Source organism: Phragmites australis, chromosome 2 (assembly GCF_958298935.1).
Source record: "Phragmites australis chromosome 2, lpPhrAust1.1, whole genome shotgun sequence".
Taxonomy (NCBI): domain Eukaryota; kingdom Viridiplantae; phylum Streptophyta; class Magnoliopsida; order Poales; family Poaceae; genus Phragmites; species Phragmites australis.
This window is the reverse complement of record NC_084922.1, coordinates 45,943,983-45,964,007: the sequence shown is the minus strand read 5'-3', so window position 1 is coordinate 45,964,007 and position 20,025 is coordinate 45,943,983. Positions and strand designations below refer to the sequence as shown.

Sequence of the window (20,025 nt, the reverse complement as noted above, 5' to 3'; positions counted from 1 at the left end):
GCCTGTCAGTGACGCGACGGTGGCGGCGTTGTACCACTCACAGTGGTCGGAGTGGCGCGGCGGCATGGCGGACTTGTCCATGTGGATGATGTACGCTGTCCGCTCGGCGCGCGCGGCCACCGGAGCGAGGGGTAGAGAGCGCATGAGGACGCACGCATTGACGAGTAGTAGTAGCAGTGGCAGTGACGGGCGTGCAACACCATAGTGACGGGGGCATTTGTTTTTTTCCACCTACTATTTGATAGAGTGATAAATTTATTATATATATGATCTATAATTTATAGATTTAGAGATCTCATTTGTCAGCCTCAAGAGTCGCAAAAATTAAATATTTCAATGACGGGCAGCAAAATCTTCTTTGCAATCTCAATTTATGATCGTGCGGTGTTCTTTGTATATGAAATGGGAGGTTTTATACGTTTGTTTCGTTTCATGTCGGTGCACATTGGCTTGATCGTCACAGCTGCAATGCTAGACGACACATCCTATTAATCGGACAATGTATTATTATGTATAAGGGACATTATTATTTCAGGTTTACTAGAGTTCAGGTGTCTAAAATCTTGAGAGATTTCAAGTGATAAGTGTGAATATGTAGAAATGTGCGAGCCCTCATGGTTAAAGTTTGGCGGCTTTTTAGTGGGGATTTATCTGTTATCGGGTTTAGAGATAGGTTAGCGGGAGATAAGCCACGGAGGAGACGGGGCAAAGAATGCATCTTGCTGGAGTCAGATTAGAATGACAGAGGTAGTGAAGACGGATCCGACGATAGAAGATTAGGAGTGCCCTTAGAGATGGTGAGAGATGGACGGGATGAGGGAGTGTGCTATGGAGAGAGAAAGGAGGCTGAAAGTTGAAGATAATATTCTAACTGTCTGGTCGGGATCTACTGTTGATATAGATTGACTGAAACAACGCATGATTTTAGAAGACTGAAAAATATCATCGCCTTTATTATTCTTCAGTTTTGTTCTCTCCGAGGATGCACCGCCGTCATGGAGAGATAAGGGAGGAACAAACAAGACGCTTCCCTGGTGCCGTTGGGCCCGATAAGGCCTAAGAAGTTATGGATCAGTAGAATGTAAAACCCAGTTCGGGTGGTTTCGAATCGGTATTAAGCGGTGACAAATTTTAGCCCAAGTGATTGAAGAGGGAAAGGCAAAGGCCTGATTTACTGTGGGCCCATAGGCACCCAGCTCAGCTGCAGCCCATTTGCATCGTCGTACTTGTTCCCCACCCGACCCATGGAAAACCCTAGACCTACACGCGCTCCTGAAACTCTGCGCGGTGCGCGCCAAATGCTCGAACACCTTCCCGCCAAAGCCACCAGCGCGCATTCGCAATAGATCTCCCCACGCCACAGTGAATTCTTGTGTACGCGTGTCTCAGAGAGAGAGAGAGAGAGAGAGAGAAAGAGAGAGGCGATGGAGGACTCACCCGCCGACGCCGCCGGCTCCGGCCGCCGCACGCGCACCAAGGGCGCCGAGGCGGCGGCGCGCTCCGCCGCGCTCGAGCGCCTCCGCGCCATCCGCGGGGGCGGCGCCCGCGCGGCCGCCGCCGTCCAGGTGAAGATGGACGCCCCGATCTACGACACCGTCGCGGAGGAAGAGTACGCGGCGCTCGTCGCCCGCCGCCGCAAGGACGCCGGCGAGTTCATCGTCGACGACGACGGCCTCGGATACGTCGAGGACGGCCGCGAGGAGGATTGGACCCACCGCGCCCTTCCCTCCTCCGACGAGGGGTCCGACGGCGAGGACGGCGCCGCCCCCCGTAAGCGGAAGCAGCCGCGCCCTTCCCAGTCGAAGCGCCCACCGCAGCAGTCCGCCGCGGCGGCGTCTCTCTCCGCCGCCGCCGCCATGATGGGCAAGCAGCGGCTCTCCTCGATGTTCACCTCCAATGTGTTTAAGAAACCCGGCAGCGACCGTGCCAAGGGCTCGTCGCTGGCCGCCGACAGCATCGTCGACGACGTCATCGCCGAATTCGCTCCCGACGAGAACGACCGTGAGGAGAGGCGGCGTCGCGTCGGTAGGGTTTGTGCCCCACAGCCTCCTCCTCCACCAGTTACCCACATCAAGTCCGAGAAGGTGGTCGTAGATGCTGAAATGGCGGTCAGATCAGATAACGGGTTCGATACTGATGGGGTTTCGGATTATGCGAATGATATGGTCGAGGAATTGAAGACGGACGCTGAGATGAAACCCAAATTGGAAGAGACTCCAGGTTCTAGTGCTAAATTAGTGGTTGAGAGTAAGAGCTCGGAGGAATTGAAGCAGGAGGCTAATGGGGAAGTGAAGATAGAGAAGGTGCACCGTCTCAATGCAAAGATTAAGGCAGAGGAGAGCAGAAATGGTGATGTAACGAGTGCAACAGCAGGGTGGATGAAGATTTGCGGGGATGGGGAGAATGCAGGAGGTGAGGGAGGGGTGGCTGTTGACGGTAATGCCGATATGGATGAAAGCTCAGAGTTTGAGCTGAAAGATGGAGCACTGCCATTCTACATATTGGATGCATATGAGGAACCATTTGGTGCTAATTCAGGCACAGTGTATTTGTTTGGGAAGGTAAATAGCATTCCTACACTGAAATTTCAATTATAATATTCTGGTGTAAACTGTCCCTAAGAACACATATTTTTAGTTGCTAGATGACTCTTCTTTAATTAATTGCATGTTGTCAAGTCTGGGGTCTAACTAGAGCACCGGTTTAAACGAAAATATAACTGTGTAAGACAATTGGTATGCCATAGATGTTATGGCCTTTGATGTATTTTAGTATTAATTGCATGACCCCAATAGTATTCCATAACAATATAAAAAAGGTATTCCGTAATATTACAATGATAGTTACTATCATAAACTAGTCACTAGGCAATGTTCTCAAAGAAAATCTTATGTGGCTTTGGCCAGGGATCCAAAATACTTGCTCTGCTGTATAGCTTTTGGACAAATTATTATCCTGAAACGAGGCATGCTTTCATCACTAGATAGTAGGCTGTTCCTTTTTTTTCCTGACAAGCTGCTTTTCTTTTCTAGGTTGAAGTCAGCAAGCGGTTCCATAGTTGCTGTGTCATTGTAAAAAATATTCAAAGATGTATATATGCTATTCCGAACGGTTCAGTGTTCCCAAGGGACTCCATATCAGGGATAGAAAGGAAGTCTACAAGTTCTGATTTTTTGCCATCACTTCGAGCAACTCTACACGTGAGAAGGATTGTTTGTGTTGAGAATAAACTTCATTTTCTTCATAGCGTTGCTATCTAATATGTATGACACATCTTCTGTTACCAGGAGTTGGCATCAGGATTAAAGAGTGAAATAGCTGACAAATTGTCAGACCTCAACGTGTCAAATTTTGTAATGACTCCAGTCAAGGTTAGTAGACGTAGCACACGCACACATACACGCAGGTTCTCTGAGTTGCCCTTTTCCTGAGCTAATCGATCATCTCTGGTATGCCTTAGAGGAACTATGCATTTGAGAGGACTGATTTACCAAATGGAGAGCTGTATGTCCTGAAAATCAATTATCCATACAAGGTATGTTTCTTGCCGACAAATCTTTTGACTGCTATTATACCTAGTATCTAATGATCTTCAAGAGGTCCAGGTCTTTTTGTTTGTATAGTATATGTTATTGTGGTTGCATATTTGACTGCTGTGGAGTGGAATGCTATGATAGTGTTCGAGAAACAAAAGTGTGACTAGTATCCAGTGTTGCCAAGACTTGCGAGTTTGGATTTTTTTTTACCACGTCAACATGCACCGGACACGGCGCAACACGCATTCGACGCGCCGTGGCCGTGTCGAGAGAGGAGGAGGCATCGACGTGGCGAGGGGGAGGAGGTGGCGGCGACAGCTGGAGGGCTGTGGATCGATTAGGACTCGCATGGGGCGGGGGGAGTTAGGTAGTTAGGGCAATAAACTCAGATGGGCTGTAAAATGGTAGCCCATTACATCTAACCCTTTTTTCTTATTAAACATGTGATGCATTTGCTTGTGGATTTACGTGGATCAATCATGAATGTGAAAAAAATAGTAGTTGGAATGCAAAATTAGTTGCCCAACATATTTTCTCTAATTTGAATTTTCAATACACACACACACATATACATACACACGGGAGCGCTGTTCTACACCCAGCCCAATCCTCCCCCACGTGCCTGGCCACAGTTGGACGTGCGGTCCAGGCGGGCTGAGGTGGGTGCAGTTGGCCTGTGGGTGCGCATGTGGCATGCTAGGACGCCGGTTGCTGGTCGCGTGGGAGTGTAGTCTGGTGCATGCGGTAGGCCTAGCTGGTGCTCAGGACGTGGGCCTAGTGGTCCGTGGGGTCGGAGGGACGTGTTTGGGTGGGAAAGCTAACAAGATTGGCCATGCGTACCAGGCGTGGTTGGCGTGTGGCAGGAGAGGCACATGGTGATGTAGCCCACGACGGATTCAGCTCGTGTGCTGCGCGTGGCTATTGGACACATGGAGTAGGTGGTCGTGCAAGGAGCTAGGGCCCATGTTGAGCTAAGCAAGCGAGCAATCTAGGTTGCTAACGTGGAGGCCTGGCGTGCAGGATGGAGCAGGCCAGCAAAAGCTACTGAATACTGACACTACCATGACAGTACTTAATAAACCTACTGACCAATAACTACTAGACAAAAACTACTGACACTACTAAACAACTACTGATACTACTGATCACTGGGGGCATGAACCAGCTACTAAAAACTGTTGAAACAAACTACTGAATAAAAGCTACTAACACTATTGAACAACTACTGATACTATTGACACAAGTTACTGAACAATTTTACTATGAATTGAAACTACTGAACAACTACTGATATAACTGAACAAAACTACTTAACAAAAATTACTGACACTACTGAACAAACTACTTATACTAATAGCAACTACTAACACTACTGAAAAAGCTACTGACATAACTACTGAACAAAACAACTGATACTAATGGCAACTATTTAACAATTTTTCTATAACTTGAAACTACTAACACTACTGAACAATAACTACTGAAAAACTTCTGACACTACTGAACACTACTGAATAACTTCTGAATTACAGAACAACTACCGACTAAAGGAACCTGATCTTGTTAAAGGAACCTGATGTTGAAAGCTAGAGTTAGGTGTGTGCTCCTGGGTGCTCATGTGGTGAACACACCGTTGAGCAGCGGTTGCAGCGCTTGAGCGAGCTTGTGGCGCGAGCGTTGGGCAGGTAGCGCAGTTGGCACGCACGTGCGCACGGGAGCGCACTCGGGCTGGGCGGTAGGCGTAGCTGGACTGGCGGCGCGTGAGCATAAGTTGGGCTCGGTTGGGCCTAGGGTGCAGAATAACTATTTTACACCTATGGTGTAGCGTATTATTCTACACCTACTAAATAAAAATTTAGTAGTAACTACTGAATCGTGTTTTACTACTGAAATTTTGTTCGGTAGTACTGAAATTTTATTCAGTAGGTATAGAATAATATGCTACACCTATGATATAGAATAGCATGTGTGTGTGTGTGTGTCTATATATATATATATATACATACATGACGAATCCTCGAGTTCTGTTTTTTTGAATTTGCCGAATCAGACACCCGCACCGGTGCCCGTGTAATGCTGCTATTATCTAGCATAGCTGGCTGATCACTCCCTTATCATTGAGTGGAACCAAATGACATAAATGATGTAAGATGCTGTAGCATACAAATACTGGATATATCTGTAATGCACACCTAAAATTTTCTGAAGTATAAAAATCAAGAATTTTTGTATTGACTTTGATCCAAGTTATATTTATATTCTGTAATCTTTTAGCATTCACAGGAGAAACATATGAAATAAAAAATTCAAACTTATAAGGTAGTAAGTGAATTCTAGAAGTTGTATGCTGACTCGATATTTGTGGGCTCTACTTGTCAAATACTTGAACTGTGGGATATTAGCCGTCGTGTTTGTAGGAGCGTAAAAGCAACCTAAGAATGAATCGATGCTAATCTTCTACGAAATAAAACCCAATTGTTCACTTATTATCTAGCATTGACATTTAAATATTCATTGTTCATGTCAAATAAGATCTCTTAGGTTCAAAGACCCTAAACTATTTTTTAATTAAAAATTGCTTCTGTGTTCTAAATTTGGTAAGAGGATTACGCTCTTGTTTTACAAGTAAGGGAGTGTTTTGAAGAGTGGGATCGCTCTGATTTACTTAATAAGGAAACATGCCCTAAGTATACTGATCGCTTACTTTTGGATGGCTCCCTAGCCTTTTTTTACTGAGTTCACTCAGCATTGTTTCCCTTTATTTGCCCAATATTAAGCCCATTAGTTCGTGGCTAATCTATGTTCTTTCTTATTGATTATTTTCACAACATGTAAACCATAACGTGCATGTGTCTATCACTCAACTTATCAAAATCTGCAATTGGATTACTTACATCGTACATATTTTCTCAGGATCCTGCTCTACCAGCAGACCTCAGAGGTGAACATTTTCATGCGTTGCTTGGGACAAGCAGTAGGTATGATCCATAAAATTTGCATTATTTGGCACATACTATACATGATAGTTTCACGTGTCTTTTCTATGCCAATTTCTTCTTGATAAATGTTGATCTTTGTACCTTTCCAGTGCTCTTGAATTGTTTCTCATCAAAAGGAAGATCAAGGGGCCTTCATGGCTGTCGGTTTCCAAATTTGTGACATGCCCATCTACTCAGCAAGTATATCCTTAAATTCACTCTGGACTGTGTTTCATTGCAAGTTAGTTAATATTTGAATAGCTCCTTTCTGGTTCTTTTGCCGTGCTGTATTGATGATGATGCCTTTTGACACTACCACAGGTCAGCTGGTGTAAATTTGAAGTCACAGTTGATTGCCCAAAGGACATATCTATTTTGACAAGTACATCTCTAGAAGTTCCTCCTGTTGTAGTCGTTGCAGTTAATCTCAAAACTATCATAAATGAGAAACACAATGTGCATGAGATTGTATCAGCATCTGTCATATGCTGTCACCGGGTGAAGGTATGCTGTTCATTTGGCGTTGAAATATATTGTTCTAGCATTTGCTTCACAAGTTTACATACTTTGGTGATGAGGTGCCAGACAAATGGTTATCCATGTCTATGTGAAACAATTGTTTTCCAGACAAACTGACACACTTCCAGGTTCCATTGCAATAGTCTACATATCAGTAAGGTTAACAAAAGAAAACCCACATATGCTGCAAACTAAACATCTCCTTTTTTGGGTCAATTTCAGATTGATAGTCCAATGCATCCTGAAGATTGGCAGAAACGAGGAATGCTCAGCCATTTTACTGTTATGCGCAAGCTTGAAGGTAGTATATTTCCTATAAGTCTCGCTAAGGAAGCTTCTGATAGGAACCAGAAGGCTGGTAGCAATGTGCTGGCACTAGAAAGCAGGTGGGCGCTGCTTTTTCCTGTTTATATTACCTGTTCATTTTAAGGAGTTCCACTGCCCAAGAATGCGTTGTTTGATCATATTACTCCCTTTCCAGTGAACGTGCATTGTTAAATCGCTTGATGATTGAGCTTAGCAAACTTGATTGCGATGTACTTGTGGGACACAATATTTCGGGATTTGACCTGGATATCCTTCTACACCGTGCTCAGGTTTTTTCTTAGTCATTATATATTTTGTTGATTCCTATATTTAACCTGTAGTACGCTACTCTTCTCGAGTTTGTAAAAAATGAATGGGCTTTGTTTATAAAATATTCAGGGTTAGTATTAGGCAGATTGAAGAGAACATACTTATTGCTGACTGTCAATTTTTTAATTCAATGATTCTGCTAGTCATGCAAAGTGCCAAGCAGCATGTGGTCCAAGATTGGTCGTCTCAGGCGATCAATAATGCCCAGGCTTACCAAAGGAAACACACTTTATGGTTCTGGGGCAAGCCCAGGAATTATGTCCTGTATTGCTGGTCGTCTCCTCTGTGATACCTATTTATGCTCTCGGGACCTTCTGAAGGAGGTAATCATCAGTGCAATTGTTTTTTAGATAATGGAGGGCCACTAACAGTACAATCGTTTGATATAGTTTCAGCTACCAAATTCAGCAACTAAATCTGTTTGTTCTATGCAGGTGAGTTATTCCTTGACACAACTTGCAGAAACACAATTGAAAAAGGACAGAAGAGAGGTTGCTCCACATGATATACCTCCAATGTTCCAGTCTTCAGGAGAACTCCTCAAACTGGTATAGTTTCATTCAAACTAAACGTTGTGCTACTTTTCTTCAAGTGAATGTCTTCCTTCTGTTTTTCTCAAAAGCTATGAACTGAAGTGCCAAATTGTCACACTCAACTAGGTTGAATATGGTGAGACTGATGCATGGCTTTCATTGGAGCTCATGTTTCATTTGAGTGTTCTCCCACTTACACGCCAACTGACAAATATTAGTGGTAACCTGTGGGGGAAAACGCTCCAGGTACACTGCCACTATTATCATGCATATTGTCTAGTTAACTATATAGCAGTGCTGTCTTGACATTATATCTCACATGAAATGCCTACAGGGTGCTAGGGCTCAGAGGGTAGAATATCTACTGTTGCATTCATTCTATGCAAAAAAATTTATTGTACCGGATAAGTTTGCACGCAATAAAGAGCTGAACTCCACAAAACGAAAAATGAATGCTGATACTGAGGGTGCAAATGCTCATGATGGTACTGCTGATCCTTCCATTGATGATGAGGTGCACCATGGTGATCAAGGTAAAGCCAGAAAAGGACCTTCGTATGCTGGTGGCTTGGTTTTGGAGCCTAAGAAGGGTCTATATGACAAGTATGTTTTACTTCTGGACTTCAACAGTCTTTACCCTTCAATAATTCAGGTAAATGATCAACGCTCACAGCTTCTACAACTTTTTGCTTGCTTTTATAAAGTTAAGGTAAACAGATATATTGTTCCATATTTACTAGTGGCTTTATTATTCTTTCTCAAAAGGAATACAATATCTGCTTTACCACTGTTGAGCGTTCTTCTGATGGCAACGTCCCTAACTTACCAGCTTCAAAGGCTACTGGTGTTTTACCTGAGGTAATTGCTTACAGATGTGCCATTGAGATTGAGAGTTGTCAATACTTTTGAGTGAACACTATTTTGTACCATTTTTTGTATATGGTCATGATTTTCTCTCTCTCTCTCTTGCTTATATATGTGTTTGCAATCATGGCTAACAACTCAGTTGCTGAGGAGTTTGGTTGAGAGGAGAAGAATGGTTAAATCGTGGCTGAAGACTGCTTCTGGTCTTAAAAGGCAGCAATTTGATATTCAACAGCAAGCATTGAAGCTTACTGCAAATAGGTAAGATTTGTCTATAACAAAGATAAGTACATCCGCTTGCATTCTTCAAAGTATGATTAATGAGTTCTGACTTACTCTTTAATGCCTGCGCTCCAGCATGTACGGTTGCTTGGGCTTTTCCAATTCTAGGTTTTACGCGAAGCCACTTGCTGAGCTTATTACACTGCAAGTGAGAACAAGCTTCGCTCTCTCACAGAATTTATTAGCAAACATGTAAGTATGGTGTGTTGTGATTAATATCTCCTACAATGTCTCTTTCAGGGAAGAGAGATCTTGCAAAATACTGTTGATCTAGTTCAGAATAATTTAAACTTGGAGGTATGTAGAATTGAATTTATGTTCATGAACTTATCTGTGGTAAACAAGCATCCTGAAAGATCGAAGTTGCTTTTAAAGGGACATGGCAAAGAACAACTTGGTAGATACTAGATAGTAGAATTTAACTCAAGTTCTGTTTCCTTTATGATGTATTATCTTACAGTATACAAGACAATGTGGATTATGTATACATGTTGAAGTCGAACACTTGCAATATCACAACCCATGGAATGCAATGATGAATAAATGAGCTTTCATAAGAAAACACCCTTGCTGTATAATTTATATTCTTCTCAAAGGGTATGCCATGACATAACTTCTTGACAACAAGCTGCATCATAAGCTTTTGGGCCTTCTAATATTTCTTCTTTCCTACAGTAAGAAACTAAAAGTGCTATCTTTACAAAGTTTAAAATTTTAATCACTGATAATTCATATCTCACTAGTCACAATACATGTCTCACTCGTGCAAATTCCAGCATGATATAGCATACACTTGCTGAAGCTAAACAACTTTGAAGTATATATTCATGAGTCTTCTCTCTTTGAAGTTATTTCTTGATTCTGTCTTTATTCATGTTCACTATGTAATCAAAAGTGGCGAAGATGCCTCCTTAAAATCCAGCTCATTAAAGATTCAACGGCTTGTTTTTGTTAATAAATTGGCTGTATTGGTATTTATTTTCATTGTACTGGACAGGTCATTTACGGTGACACAGACTCCATTATGATACATACTGGACTTGATGACATCTCCAGGGCAAAAACAATTGCAGGAAAGGTCATTCAAGAGGTAAGACTCAGCATGTGAGATCTTAATGTTGCAGGCGCAGATGCTAGTTTTAGCAATTCGGGAAGATCAGTGTTAAATATTCTCTGAACTATAATATGTGCAAACTTAGCAAGAATGCTTTGATGCAGGTGAACAAAAAGTACCGTTGTCTGGAGATTGATCTTGATGGTATATACAAAAGAATGTTACTACTTAAAAAGAAGAAATATGCTGCTGTTAAAATTGCACTAGATGGCAGCTTACGAGAGGTATGTGCTTATTGTGAATTTATGTGTAATCTTGTAACACTGGAAGAGTTATTTTGACATGTTTGATGCAGAATATTGAACGCAAGGGGCTCGATATGGTCAGACGTGATTGGAGTTTGCTGTCAAAAGAAATTGGAGATTTTTGCCTAAACCAAATTTTGTCTGGAGGGTAAGCATTTAAGTTTTTATTGTAATGGAAAAATTGCTCATGATGTTTTCTCTTGTCTCATATTTGTGTCAACTGCCTCTCTACAGGACATGTGACGATGTTGTTGAGTCAATTCATAGTTCTCTTGTCCAGGTTAGGAGCCTATTACTTTTTTCTTAATATTTTAAATTCGCACCCATCTATTTGTAGGAACCATTGATTGGGAAGCTACTGGTGCTCTGTAATAAGTATTTGACTAAAAACAAAGGATTTGTTTTATATTCTAATATAGTATTATGATATACTGAATGAGACTATGTGCAGGTGCAAGAGCAAATGAGAAGTGGTCAAATAGAGCTTGAAAAATATGTTATCACAAAGAGCTTAACAAAAGCGCCAGAAGATTATCCAGATGCTAAAAATCAGCCTCATGTCCAGGCAAGAGTTGCCTGTCTTTCATTTCTTTTAGTCTTGATTTGTGGGGCAAACCACAGCAAATTGATGAGCTGATAACTGTATAAAATTTATGATGTTGGGTTCCTCAGGTTGCTTTGAGACTGAGGCAAAATGGTTACTCTGGTTGCTCAGCAGGTGATACAGTCCCTTACATAATTTGCTCTCAGCAGGTATTACAAAATATTGTTCACTTGTTCTTTATGTTTGCATGCCTAATAATTCATTATTCAGTAATCCACATTCTTACCGTGTTGTGATTGTCAACCTGTGATATGACACTGATTGGTACTCTCCCGTTTCACAATATATGTCCAAGCCCACCATGCATACAGACCCAGAAAACACTAAATCTCATAGAAGTTATCAGAAATGACCACGCATGCCCCTAATAAGATTCAACAACCACTTAACCTATTTCACATAATCAAAGTAGGTGCAGATTGTGGAAATATTATGATAATTACACTCTTGATTTCCTTGATGAACCAACATTTCAAAAAATTGCTTCATTAGAACATGGATAAACAGAGGGAAAGTCTGCAATAGGAAGAATTTTTTGTTTACCGGCAATCATATATTAAAAAAAATAGATCTCGCCATGAATTTTCTTGTCTGAAAAATATCCTTTTTTAGCTATGTTTGAAGCATAGTTTATCTGACCTTAAACTATATTTGCCTGTTCTGAACAGGATTCAGATAATACACATTCTGTGGGAATAGCTCAAAGAGCTAGACATCCTGAGGAGCTGAAGAGAGACCCTGACAAGTGGATGATTGACATTGACTATTATTTGTCACAACAGGTTCCCCATTACTATATGTTTTTCCTTTCTGAAAAAAGTGCAGTTGTCTTTCCTTATGCTATATTATACATTATTTCTGATTCTAAATTGCTTTTGCAGATTCATCCTGTCGTTTCTCGTCTGTGTGCTTCCATTCAGGGTACTAGCCCAGCCCGTCTGGCTGAATGTCTGGGACTTGATTCATCTAAGGTGCACATTTTCTGTTGAGTCATGGATATCTTAATTCAATGATTGAATTCTTCACTCTTTTGCTATGCTGTTTGTTGATCCTTCTTATTATGTGGATCAGTTCCAATCAAGATTGACTGAGTCTAGCAGTCAAGATACATCTACGATGCTGCTATCTGTAATTGATGATGAAGATGAGAGGTAAACCGCTACATATTCATTTATTTTTACAACAACAACAAAGCCTTTTAGTCCCAAGCAAGTTGGGGTAGGCTAGAGACAAACCCACCTCTCCATAAGAGTGGCTGGGTTTTTACATTGGCTCGTCAAGCTTATCACAACTCTCCTCCTTAACCCGGGCTTGGGACTAGCTATGTTGATATAACATAGGCGGAGTTATATAACATTTCTTTTTAATTTTTCAATATTTAAATTACATTAAAATAATTTGTGTAATAATGACAGATATCGTGGTTGTGAGCCATTGCGTTTATCATGTCCAAGCTGCTCTGGTACCTTCGACTGCCCCCCTGTATCTAGTCTGATTACTAGTGCAAGTACTACCAGTGTATTGGATCCAAATGAAGGAAAAGATGCTACCGCTAACTTCTGGCGTCGCATGGGGTGCCCAAGATGTCCAGATAATGTTGATGAGTCTAGAATTTCTCCTCCTATGCTCGCCAATCAGGTGAGTATCAATTATTATAGTATGATCTAGCATTCAAGTTGATGAAAAACTGAATCTAATGTTGTCCATTTGTAGATGAAAAGACAGGCTGATAATTTCATCAATCTATATTATAAAGGTTTGCTGATGGTAAGCACTATAGTTTCAACCTTGGAACTTCCATTTTGACGATTCCCTAGTACTTGGATGCTTCTATATGGTACATATCCTTTTTATTATTATCCTTTACCTGTTGGCTGTGCTTTTTACTTTTTGCCAGTGTGATGATGAGGGTTGCAAATACTCAACTCACAGCGTAAACCTTAGAGTTATGGGGGATTCTGAGAGAGGAACCATATGCCCTAACTACCCACGCTGCAATGGTCGCCTAGCAAGACAGGTTTGTAAATACGCGCTTGAGCTTACAATGTGCTCGTTTGGGCAGGTGGCAACTGGTGTCTAATGCTAAACCTGTGTGTTAACAGTACACGGAGGCGGATCTATACAGGCAATTGTCCTACTTTTGCTATGTACTTGATGCAACCCGGTGTCTCGAGAAGGTTACACATCAACCTAACCGCCTAGTTTTCTTTTGACTCTAAACCATCGCATGCCTTAGCTGATGTGATGATTACTGTTGTGGATGTAGCTGGACCAGAAGGCAAGGCTCCCTTTTGAGAAAGAGTTTGCAGCAGTAGGCCAAACAATCAACTTGGCACTGATGGAGATTCAGAAAATCCGAGACAGGTGTGCATTTGGATGGGTTGAGTTGAAGGATCTTGCTGTGTCAATCTGATGAGTTACAATTCTATAAGATTTGGACTGTGCAAGAAATACCTTGCTGTCTATGAGTTATAGTGTTGATTCTAGATCTCTTGCGGGTAAAAGGAACAGGAAGCCAAATAGCCTTTTTGATAATATTTTCCCGACCTGTAAAGAGATTAGTCTTCCACAGCATGTTCCATTTGGATACAATTCTTCTAACCAAATTGTTCCCTAGCAGACCCTTCTAAGGGTCTCATCTAGTTTTTTAGCGAGTGGCTGTGTTGTACTGAAGATGAACATATGGAGCGTCCATTGATATCACTGCCTGTATACATTGTAATATCTGTCAATTGTATGCTTTGTTGTGTGGTATGTTCATGTGTATATATATATAATCAGGATACCCTTGTTCACTGTAGCAGCCAGATTACTAATAAAGTTCTGATGGAACAGAAAGGGAGGGAAAAAGAGTACTACGTAATTCGTATGCTGGAATTTCAGGTACTCTAACATGTCATTTTATTTGTGAAACATTCAATTTGTTCATTGGACAAGAGGTCTGGATGACAAGCTTAGGTGATGTCTTATCTGATGAAATGCCATACATTGCTACAATATTCTTTTCAAACCATTTTGTGGCAAGCAAAACCGTTTGTTGTGAGTCAGACAAATTTCTGCCAGCGATTTATGTCTCTGACAATAAAGTGACAAGTCTTATTCCTTTATCTAAAAAAAATGTGGCACCTTGTAACGATGGCGTGAAACGAAATGATGGCTTATAAAAGCTGAACCTGTGTAATGTTTACGCTCGTATGTAACTCGATTAGTCGATCTTTTCGTCTCTTCTACCTTGGCACCCCAAATCTATTATTGCCCGATTCCTGCCGAACTTGAGGTACCTCGCTAATAACTAGTTTATGCCTCCTTAGGCAAAGGGAGAGATTCCGTAGGCGCTAGCTTTTGGCTAGCTGCTCTAAGATGTTGCTGCCTAGAGTTGTATTTTTTATTGGTTGGTTAGCTATTGAGTTCTATTAAGATTTTGTTTAGCAGAACTATAGCTAAACGGAGTACGTTTGGTAAGAGAGTGACAAGGCGGAGGATGATTGGGTGGGAGGGAGGAGGGGGTGGCTGGGCAAGGTGGCTGTGCGGTGGGCGAAGGGCGAGAGCGGCGGTTGGGCCAGGGTGGACTGCAAATGGTTGAAGTGGTATTACCTAGTAGCGATGGTTAGTAATTTCTTTCTACTTCACGAATTAAGTTTTTGTGGACCAACCTTTTAGTTACTCCATAAATTTGTACTACGATGAGATCAACTTTACAGATCAGATTGCTAAAAAAAAATATAGAGCTATCTGGTTTGCAGGACTTCATCTAGATTCTACGTGGATCTTAGATTTGGAGCTCTGCCAAATGTTTGAAATAACATAGAGAGCTTTATTACTGTTTCAATTTGTTTTGCACATTTGGCATGATACTTGAAGTTATATATGTGCAGTAAAATTCTGCCATAAAATAGAGAGCCTCTAAAATAATACATCGTATTTGATAAAATTATGAAGTATTTATTCCATGTAGGTCGATAGGATGTAGGAGAAGCTGAGATGAGTCCCTGGTCAGTGAAAGATGTTACTGGCATCTTTGGGTCCTTTTGACAGGTCCACGCTGCCATGCTCTCAAATGACGGTGCCTGAACCGATTCACTGAACCGAAGAAGTTCTCGCCTCCTTGGCGTCGACTCTTCTGCCTTCTCCGGCGTGCGCCTTCCCAGTCTCAAGCTCGTTGTTCTCTTCTTCCTCGCAATCTGTTGTGCTTCCATCATCGCCGCCGTCACCATTGGCGACGGAAGACAACAAGCCAGCCTCCTTCCGCCGAAGTCCTCTCTCGTTGGGAGGCTTTGCGTTCCTCTTCCCCCTTCTACTTCTACTGGATTGGACTCGCGTGGAGCGGCCGAGCAGCGACCCGTCCGGACTCATTTTGGTTTCTTCTTTTGTTTGTAAGTAACCCTACCTTGCTTGGACGGATTTTCTCAAGAAAATTTCTTGTTCTGGTGACTTTTTCTTTGCAGCGAGCCAGCGACTATGCGTTATCAAATCCATATCATTTTTTCCCCTCTCCATTCAGTTAGTTGCGGATTTGTTTATTGCGTGGTATGCCACTGAATTAGTTCATCCATCCATGGTTCGAGTAGGTTCTTTTTCTTCAGGGCGCAAGGTCATTCTCAGTTGACAGCATACGACTTGGTACTCCAGTCTCCAGGTGCGGCTGCAGTTTATTTTCCAAATTTTCGGGAGTTCAACTGAAGGTCTGAACGCCGCATGCCGCTTTGAAGCATTCTGTAAGGTGTTGATTGAAGCCGATCCTTGGTTGCGCATGGCACAGCGACAGCAACGAGTGTATGAAGCTTGGAGGGGGAATAACGTGAGAATTATCCCCTTTTCCGTACACATTTCTTTCTTTCTTTTTTGGGGTTTGTTTTGGGAATCGTAGTTTATAGCCGCATCTTGTCATATGGGATCACACATCACAGGTCCAAAAATACTGTCCACCAAGTTTGTAACTTTACCACTAATGGAATTGAGCTAGCCTGCATCGGCCAGCTTCTTCTCTATGGCAATTTCTTGCCCTGTTTAATTAATTCAATAATCTTATAGCCAGTGCTGTCTCATGTACTGAGCAATGTATGACAATAGCTTTGGGAGTTTTGAATTCTTGATACTCCTCATATGCAATATGGATTGTGTTGATGAGTGTAAAAATTCAAGCATGTTGAATTAGAATTTACATTGACAAATGTATCGATTATAAGTCTATTGAATTGGAATTTACTCCAGAATGTTGCACACAGATGTAGCATTATAGTTCATGTGCTATACCACGCATCTGTCCACGAGCTGCATCAAGAAATGCAGTTTTTAGATCATGTCCTCTAGCTTGGATTTGGCTAGGTTATTCCAATGCAACCCTATGTGTCACTGGGTGATGCCCTTTTGTCTTTCCACTCCGGATGCCACTGGCAGAGTGGTGGGCATTAAAACACCGATGCTTGCCTGCTATAACAGAATCACCATTCTCTGCTACAGTATCTGTTTGGCTTGTGTTTAGATGCCATGTGATATATATGTTTTACTTTTGTTGCCATGTGTTCTATCTGTGAGAGCATTATTGTTTTGCATTCCAGTTATCTTACATTGTGGATTCAGAATCCTCTAACTGACTCGTCTGTATCGTTTGCAGAGATTCTTCTTTGGCGGGCGGTTGATATTTGGACCTGATGTTAAATCCCTAGGAGTTTCTGTTGCCCTCATTGTTGTCCCAGTTGCCGTTTTTTGTGTGTTTGTTGCACGACATCTCCGTCATCAGTTTCCTGCATATGATGCAGGATATGCAATTCTTGTGGTAGCAATAGTGTTCACACTCTATGTAAGTATTTGATGCTGTTTCTTGCTGGTACTTTTTTGTGAGCATTTTATAAATTTAATGACACCTAAATTTGTGTGCGCTTGTCTGCAACTCTGGTGTAGGTGATTTTGATACTCTTCATCGCTGCAGCTCAGGATCCTGGTATTGTACCTCGTGCTTCTCATCCACCAGAGGACGAGTTTGACTATGATAATCTGTCTCTTACTGACACACCCGGCACAATACAATTTCGTCGTGTAAAAGAAGTTATAGTAAATGGAACTCCTGTGAAAGTAAAGTATTGCGAGACTTGTATGGTTTTTCGTCCTCCTCGGTGTTCACACTGTTCCATTTGCAATAATTGTGTGGAACGTTTTGATCATCACTGCCCCTGGGTTGGACAATGCATCGGAAAGGTAAGCTGTATCGATAGTATTGTAACCAAAGGATTCGCTTAGCACTCCATGGATACACATGTTATAGAAAATATTGAATGTGCTGCAGACAAAATTATCATGCCTTAAGCAAAAGGGTAAAAACAAATAATCATGTCTTGAACAAATATGCTGAGTTTACAATTTACATGTTCAGTCAGAGAAAGAAACTCTCACAAAATTATTAGAAATCAAGATCCCTGGTGATCACTTTTTTGGTTAATCTTATCTTGAACAAGTTATGCATCCGATATTGACGAACTGCGGTTCCCATGAACATTTCTTGAAATCATTTCGTCCATTCTAGATAAATTTTTGATTAAACCACTCCATTTCTTACCTCTTTGCCTGCTGATTTTCATTTGTTCTACTTGTCTATTGTGCAGCGCAATTACCGTTATTTTTTCCTATTTGTTTCTTCTTCAAGCCTCCTCTGCATTTATGTATTTGCTATATCGGCCTTGTACATCAAGTTTCTCATGGATGGAGACTATCCTACAGTGTGGAAGGCATTGAAACACTCTCCTGCTTCTCTGGCACTAATGATATACTGCTTTATCTCTCTCTGGTTTGTTGGTGGACTAACAGGATTTCATACGTATCTCATCAGCACAAACCAGGTTGGTCTGTTGATATTCAATTCAATATCTTCATTTGTTCTTGCTTAGTGGTTTGTCTGTTTGTCTACACCTGGATTTCTGCATGTTTGTTTTTAGGATTGCTAGTTTCTATCATCTAATCATATTATGCACAGTACTTGTATATTTTGTGACAACATATTCTAGGAACAATTATATGTTTGGTTGGGAAAAAGGGAATACCCTATCTCAACTGAAATTTGAAGTTCCTCTTCTTTACCTTTGCCTTGTGGTATTCCCTTTATGTTTTACTGTTGTGCATTTATGTGGGAAAAGGTGTTACTCTTGGAGAAATGCACACCCCTTAGTTATGTAACTTCAGTTCAGAGTTTGCTTTTGTAAGTTAGCATCGTAGGAGTTTAAAGCAACTATACAGGCTACTGCTGTGGTGCTGAGCTACATTATATTTATCTGGGGTTGTGATTGAAAGAGAAATTAGACTGGTTATCTTGCATGATTATGAAAATGCTTATGTATGCATATTTATTATGCTGTGTATCTAGAGAGAAAATGTTGTTGGATTATCTAGGTAACATTCAGGCGTGCTAGACAACCTTTTTCCAACTGAAAACCAAGGTTTCGATGTTTCCTTAACAGTACACCACTCCTAACATCTGATATAGGTACTTTGTTTTTTCAGACAACATATGAGAATTTTCGATATAGATCAGATGACAGGTCTAATATCTATGATCAAGGATGTTTGATTAACTTTCAAGAAGTTTTCTGTGCCAAGGTACAGCCTTCTAAACATAAGTTCCGGGCACACATACAAGAGGAAGTGCGATTTCCACCAGCTAACTGTGCTGGGGAGGTCGAAGAGGAACCAATAGGTGTTCCTAGGGCAAATGTGGGAGATGACCTTGATATTGGTGATCTGTTAAAGATTTCGCAACGACATAACCATGAGGACATTGATATTGAAATGGGAGGTGGGGAACACCGATGAGATGGAATGTGCAGTCTCAGATTCCAAACTTAAAGCCGGTGCAGATGCACAGATGTACAGTTAGAAGTGAGGTACAACACTCAAGTTGGGATCAAAGAAGTGGAGGTTATTGCAACAAGTGTTTCGGTCTCTATCTGACCGCCATCTCAGAGAGATGATCATTAGCTAGTTGTTTATGTGCTCAGAATATGTGGCTGTGGCATGCATCACTAAACTGGGGAACTGATGATTCTGCATCTGGAGAGGCTGGGCCGAAATGCTTCAAATGCCAGTTGGCTCGATCCTTCCAGCAGCGACATCTAGTTTCCAACATTTTCATGTATGTATGTTTGTTTTAGTTAAAGATTTAGGGCAACTGCTGTCTCATGTGGTCGTGTCATTATGATTCTTTTTGTAGATCACTAAAGCAGGATGATTAAGATGTTACTTGTAGGTTCTCTGTATGCATTTCAATCAGCATTTGTGATGAACTCTTACCCTTGCATCCTTTTGAGGATGACAAGTTCGTCTCTAGTCCAGTTTCTGTATATCTTGGTTGACAAGCCTCAAGATGTAGTGAATTCAGATTGTGTTACCATTAGGTCCAGTCGACCAATTTATTTACAGGCAGAAGTCATTATCGTTCAGCTTAAGTTGTCAATTTCAGCATTCTTGTTTCCTCAGTCTAGAAAAAGAACATTAGCAAGATCGACATGATGGTATGGCTAACCGTTCCTTTGTTTTACTGGAGACCTGTTTTTCTTTGGTATGCCAAACATTCCTTGTTGGCTTCTGGATTCAGAATTCTGCACTGGACTTTGGTTGGGGATGGAGCATCATGTTATAGTAATGCCAAGCTCTGAACACTCTTTAAATCTCGCTCCCTATATTCTATTTACCTACATTTTCGTAATATCATGTAACTAACAAAATAT

General features: G+C 41.4%; 1 protein-coding gene and 1 pseudogene across 1 annotated transcript; both read left to right on the top strand.

Moving 5' to 3' along the window:
- Nucleotides 1–1,304: 1,304 nt before the first annotated feature.
- On the top strand, nucleotides 1,305–14,111 carry LOC133909255 (DNA polymerase alpha catalytic subunit). Its single transcript, XM_062351599.1, has 31 exons — nucleotides 1,305–2,561; nucleotides 3,033–3,200; nucleotides 3,288–3,371; nucleotides 3,461–3,535; nucleotides 6,450–6,514; nucleotides 6,625–6,715; nucleotides 6,836–7,018; nucleotides 7,256–7,419; nucleotides 7,515–7,629; nucleotides 7,813–7,992; nucleotides 8,104–8,217; nucleotides 8,329–8,448; nucleotides 8,537–8,854; nucleotides 8,968–9,060; nucleotides 9,209–9,327; nucleotides 9,424–9,496; nucleotides 9,589–9,645; nucleotides 10,346–10,438; nucleotides 10,567–10,686; nucleotides 10,758–10,855; nucleotides 10,942–10,987; nucleotides 11,159–11,272; nucleotides 11,380–11,460; nucleotides 11,980–12,093; nucleotides 12,193–12,282; nucleotides 12,383–12,462; nucleotides 12,727–12,949; nucleotides 13,025–13,078; nucleotides 13,209–13,328; nucleotides 13,414–13,488; nucleotides 13,578–14,111. The coding sequence occupies exons 1-31, from the start codon at nucleotides 1,425–1,427 to the stop codon at nucleotides 13,722–13,724; spliced, it is 4,611 nt and encodes a 1,536-aa protein (XP_062207583.1). The 5' UTR covers nucleotides 1,305–1,424; the 3' UTR covers nucleotides 13,725–14,111.
- Nucleotides 14,112–15,385: 1,274 nt separating this feature from the next.
- Nucleotides 15,386–19,737, top strand: LOC133909254 (protein S-acyltransferase 8-like; annotated as a pseudogene).
- The last annotated feature ends 288 nt before the right edge of the window (nucleotides 19,738–20,025 follow it).

Excerpts from the sequence above, each read along its gene's own strand:
- LOC133909255 (XM_062351599.1), top strand. The coding sequence starts at position 1,425 with ATGGAGGACTCACCCGCCGACGCCGCCGGCTCCGGCCGCCGCACGCGC. Across the intron at positions 3,372-3,460 it reads TTGTAATGACTCCAGTCAAG|AGGAACTATGCATTTGAGAG; the intron begins GTTAGTAGACGT and ends GGTATGCCTTAG. Across the intron at positions 13,329-13,413 it reads ATGGTCGCCTAGCAAGACAG|TACACGGAGGCGGATCTATA; the intron begins GTTTGTAAATAC and ends GTGTGTTAACAG.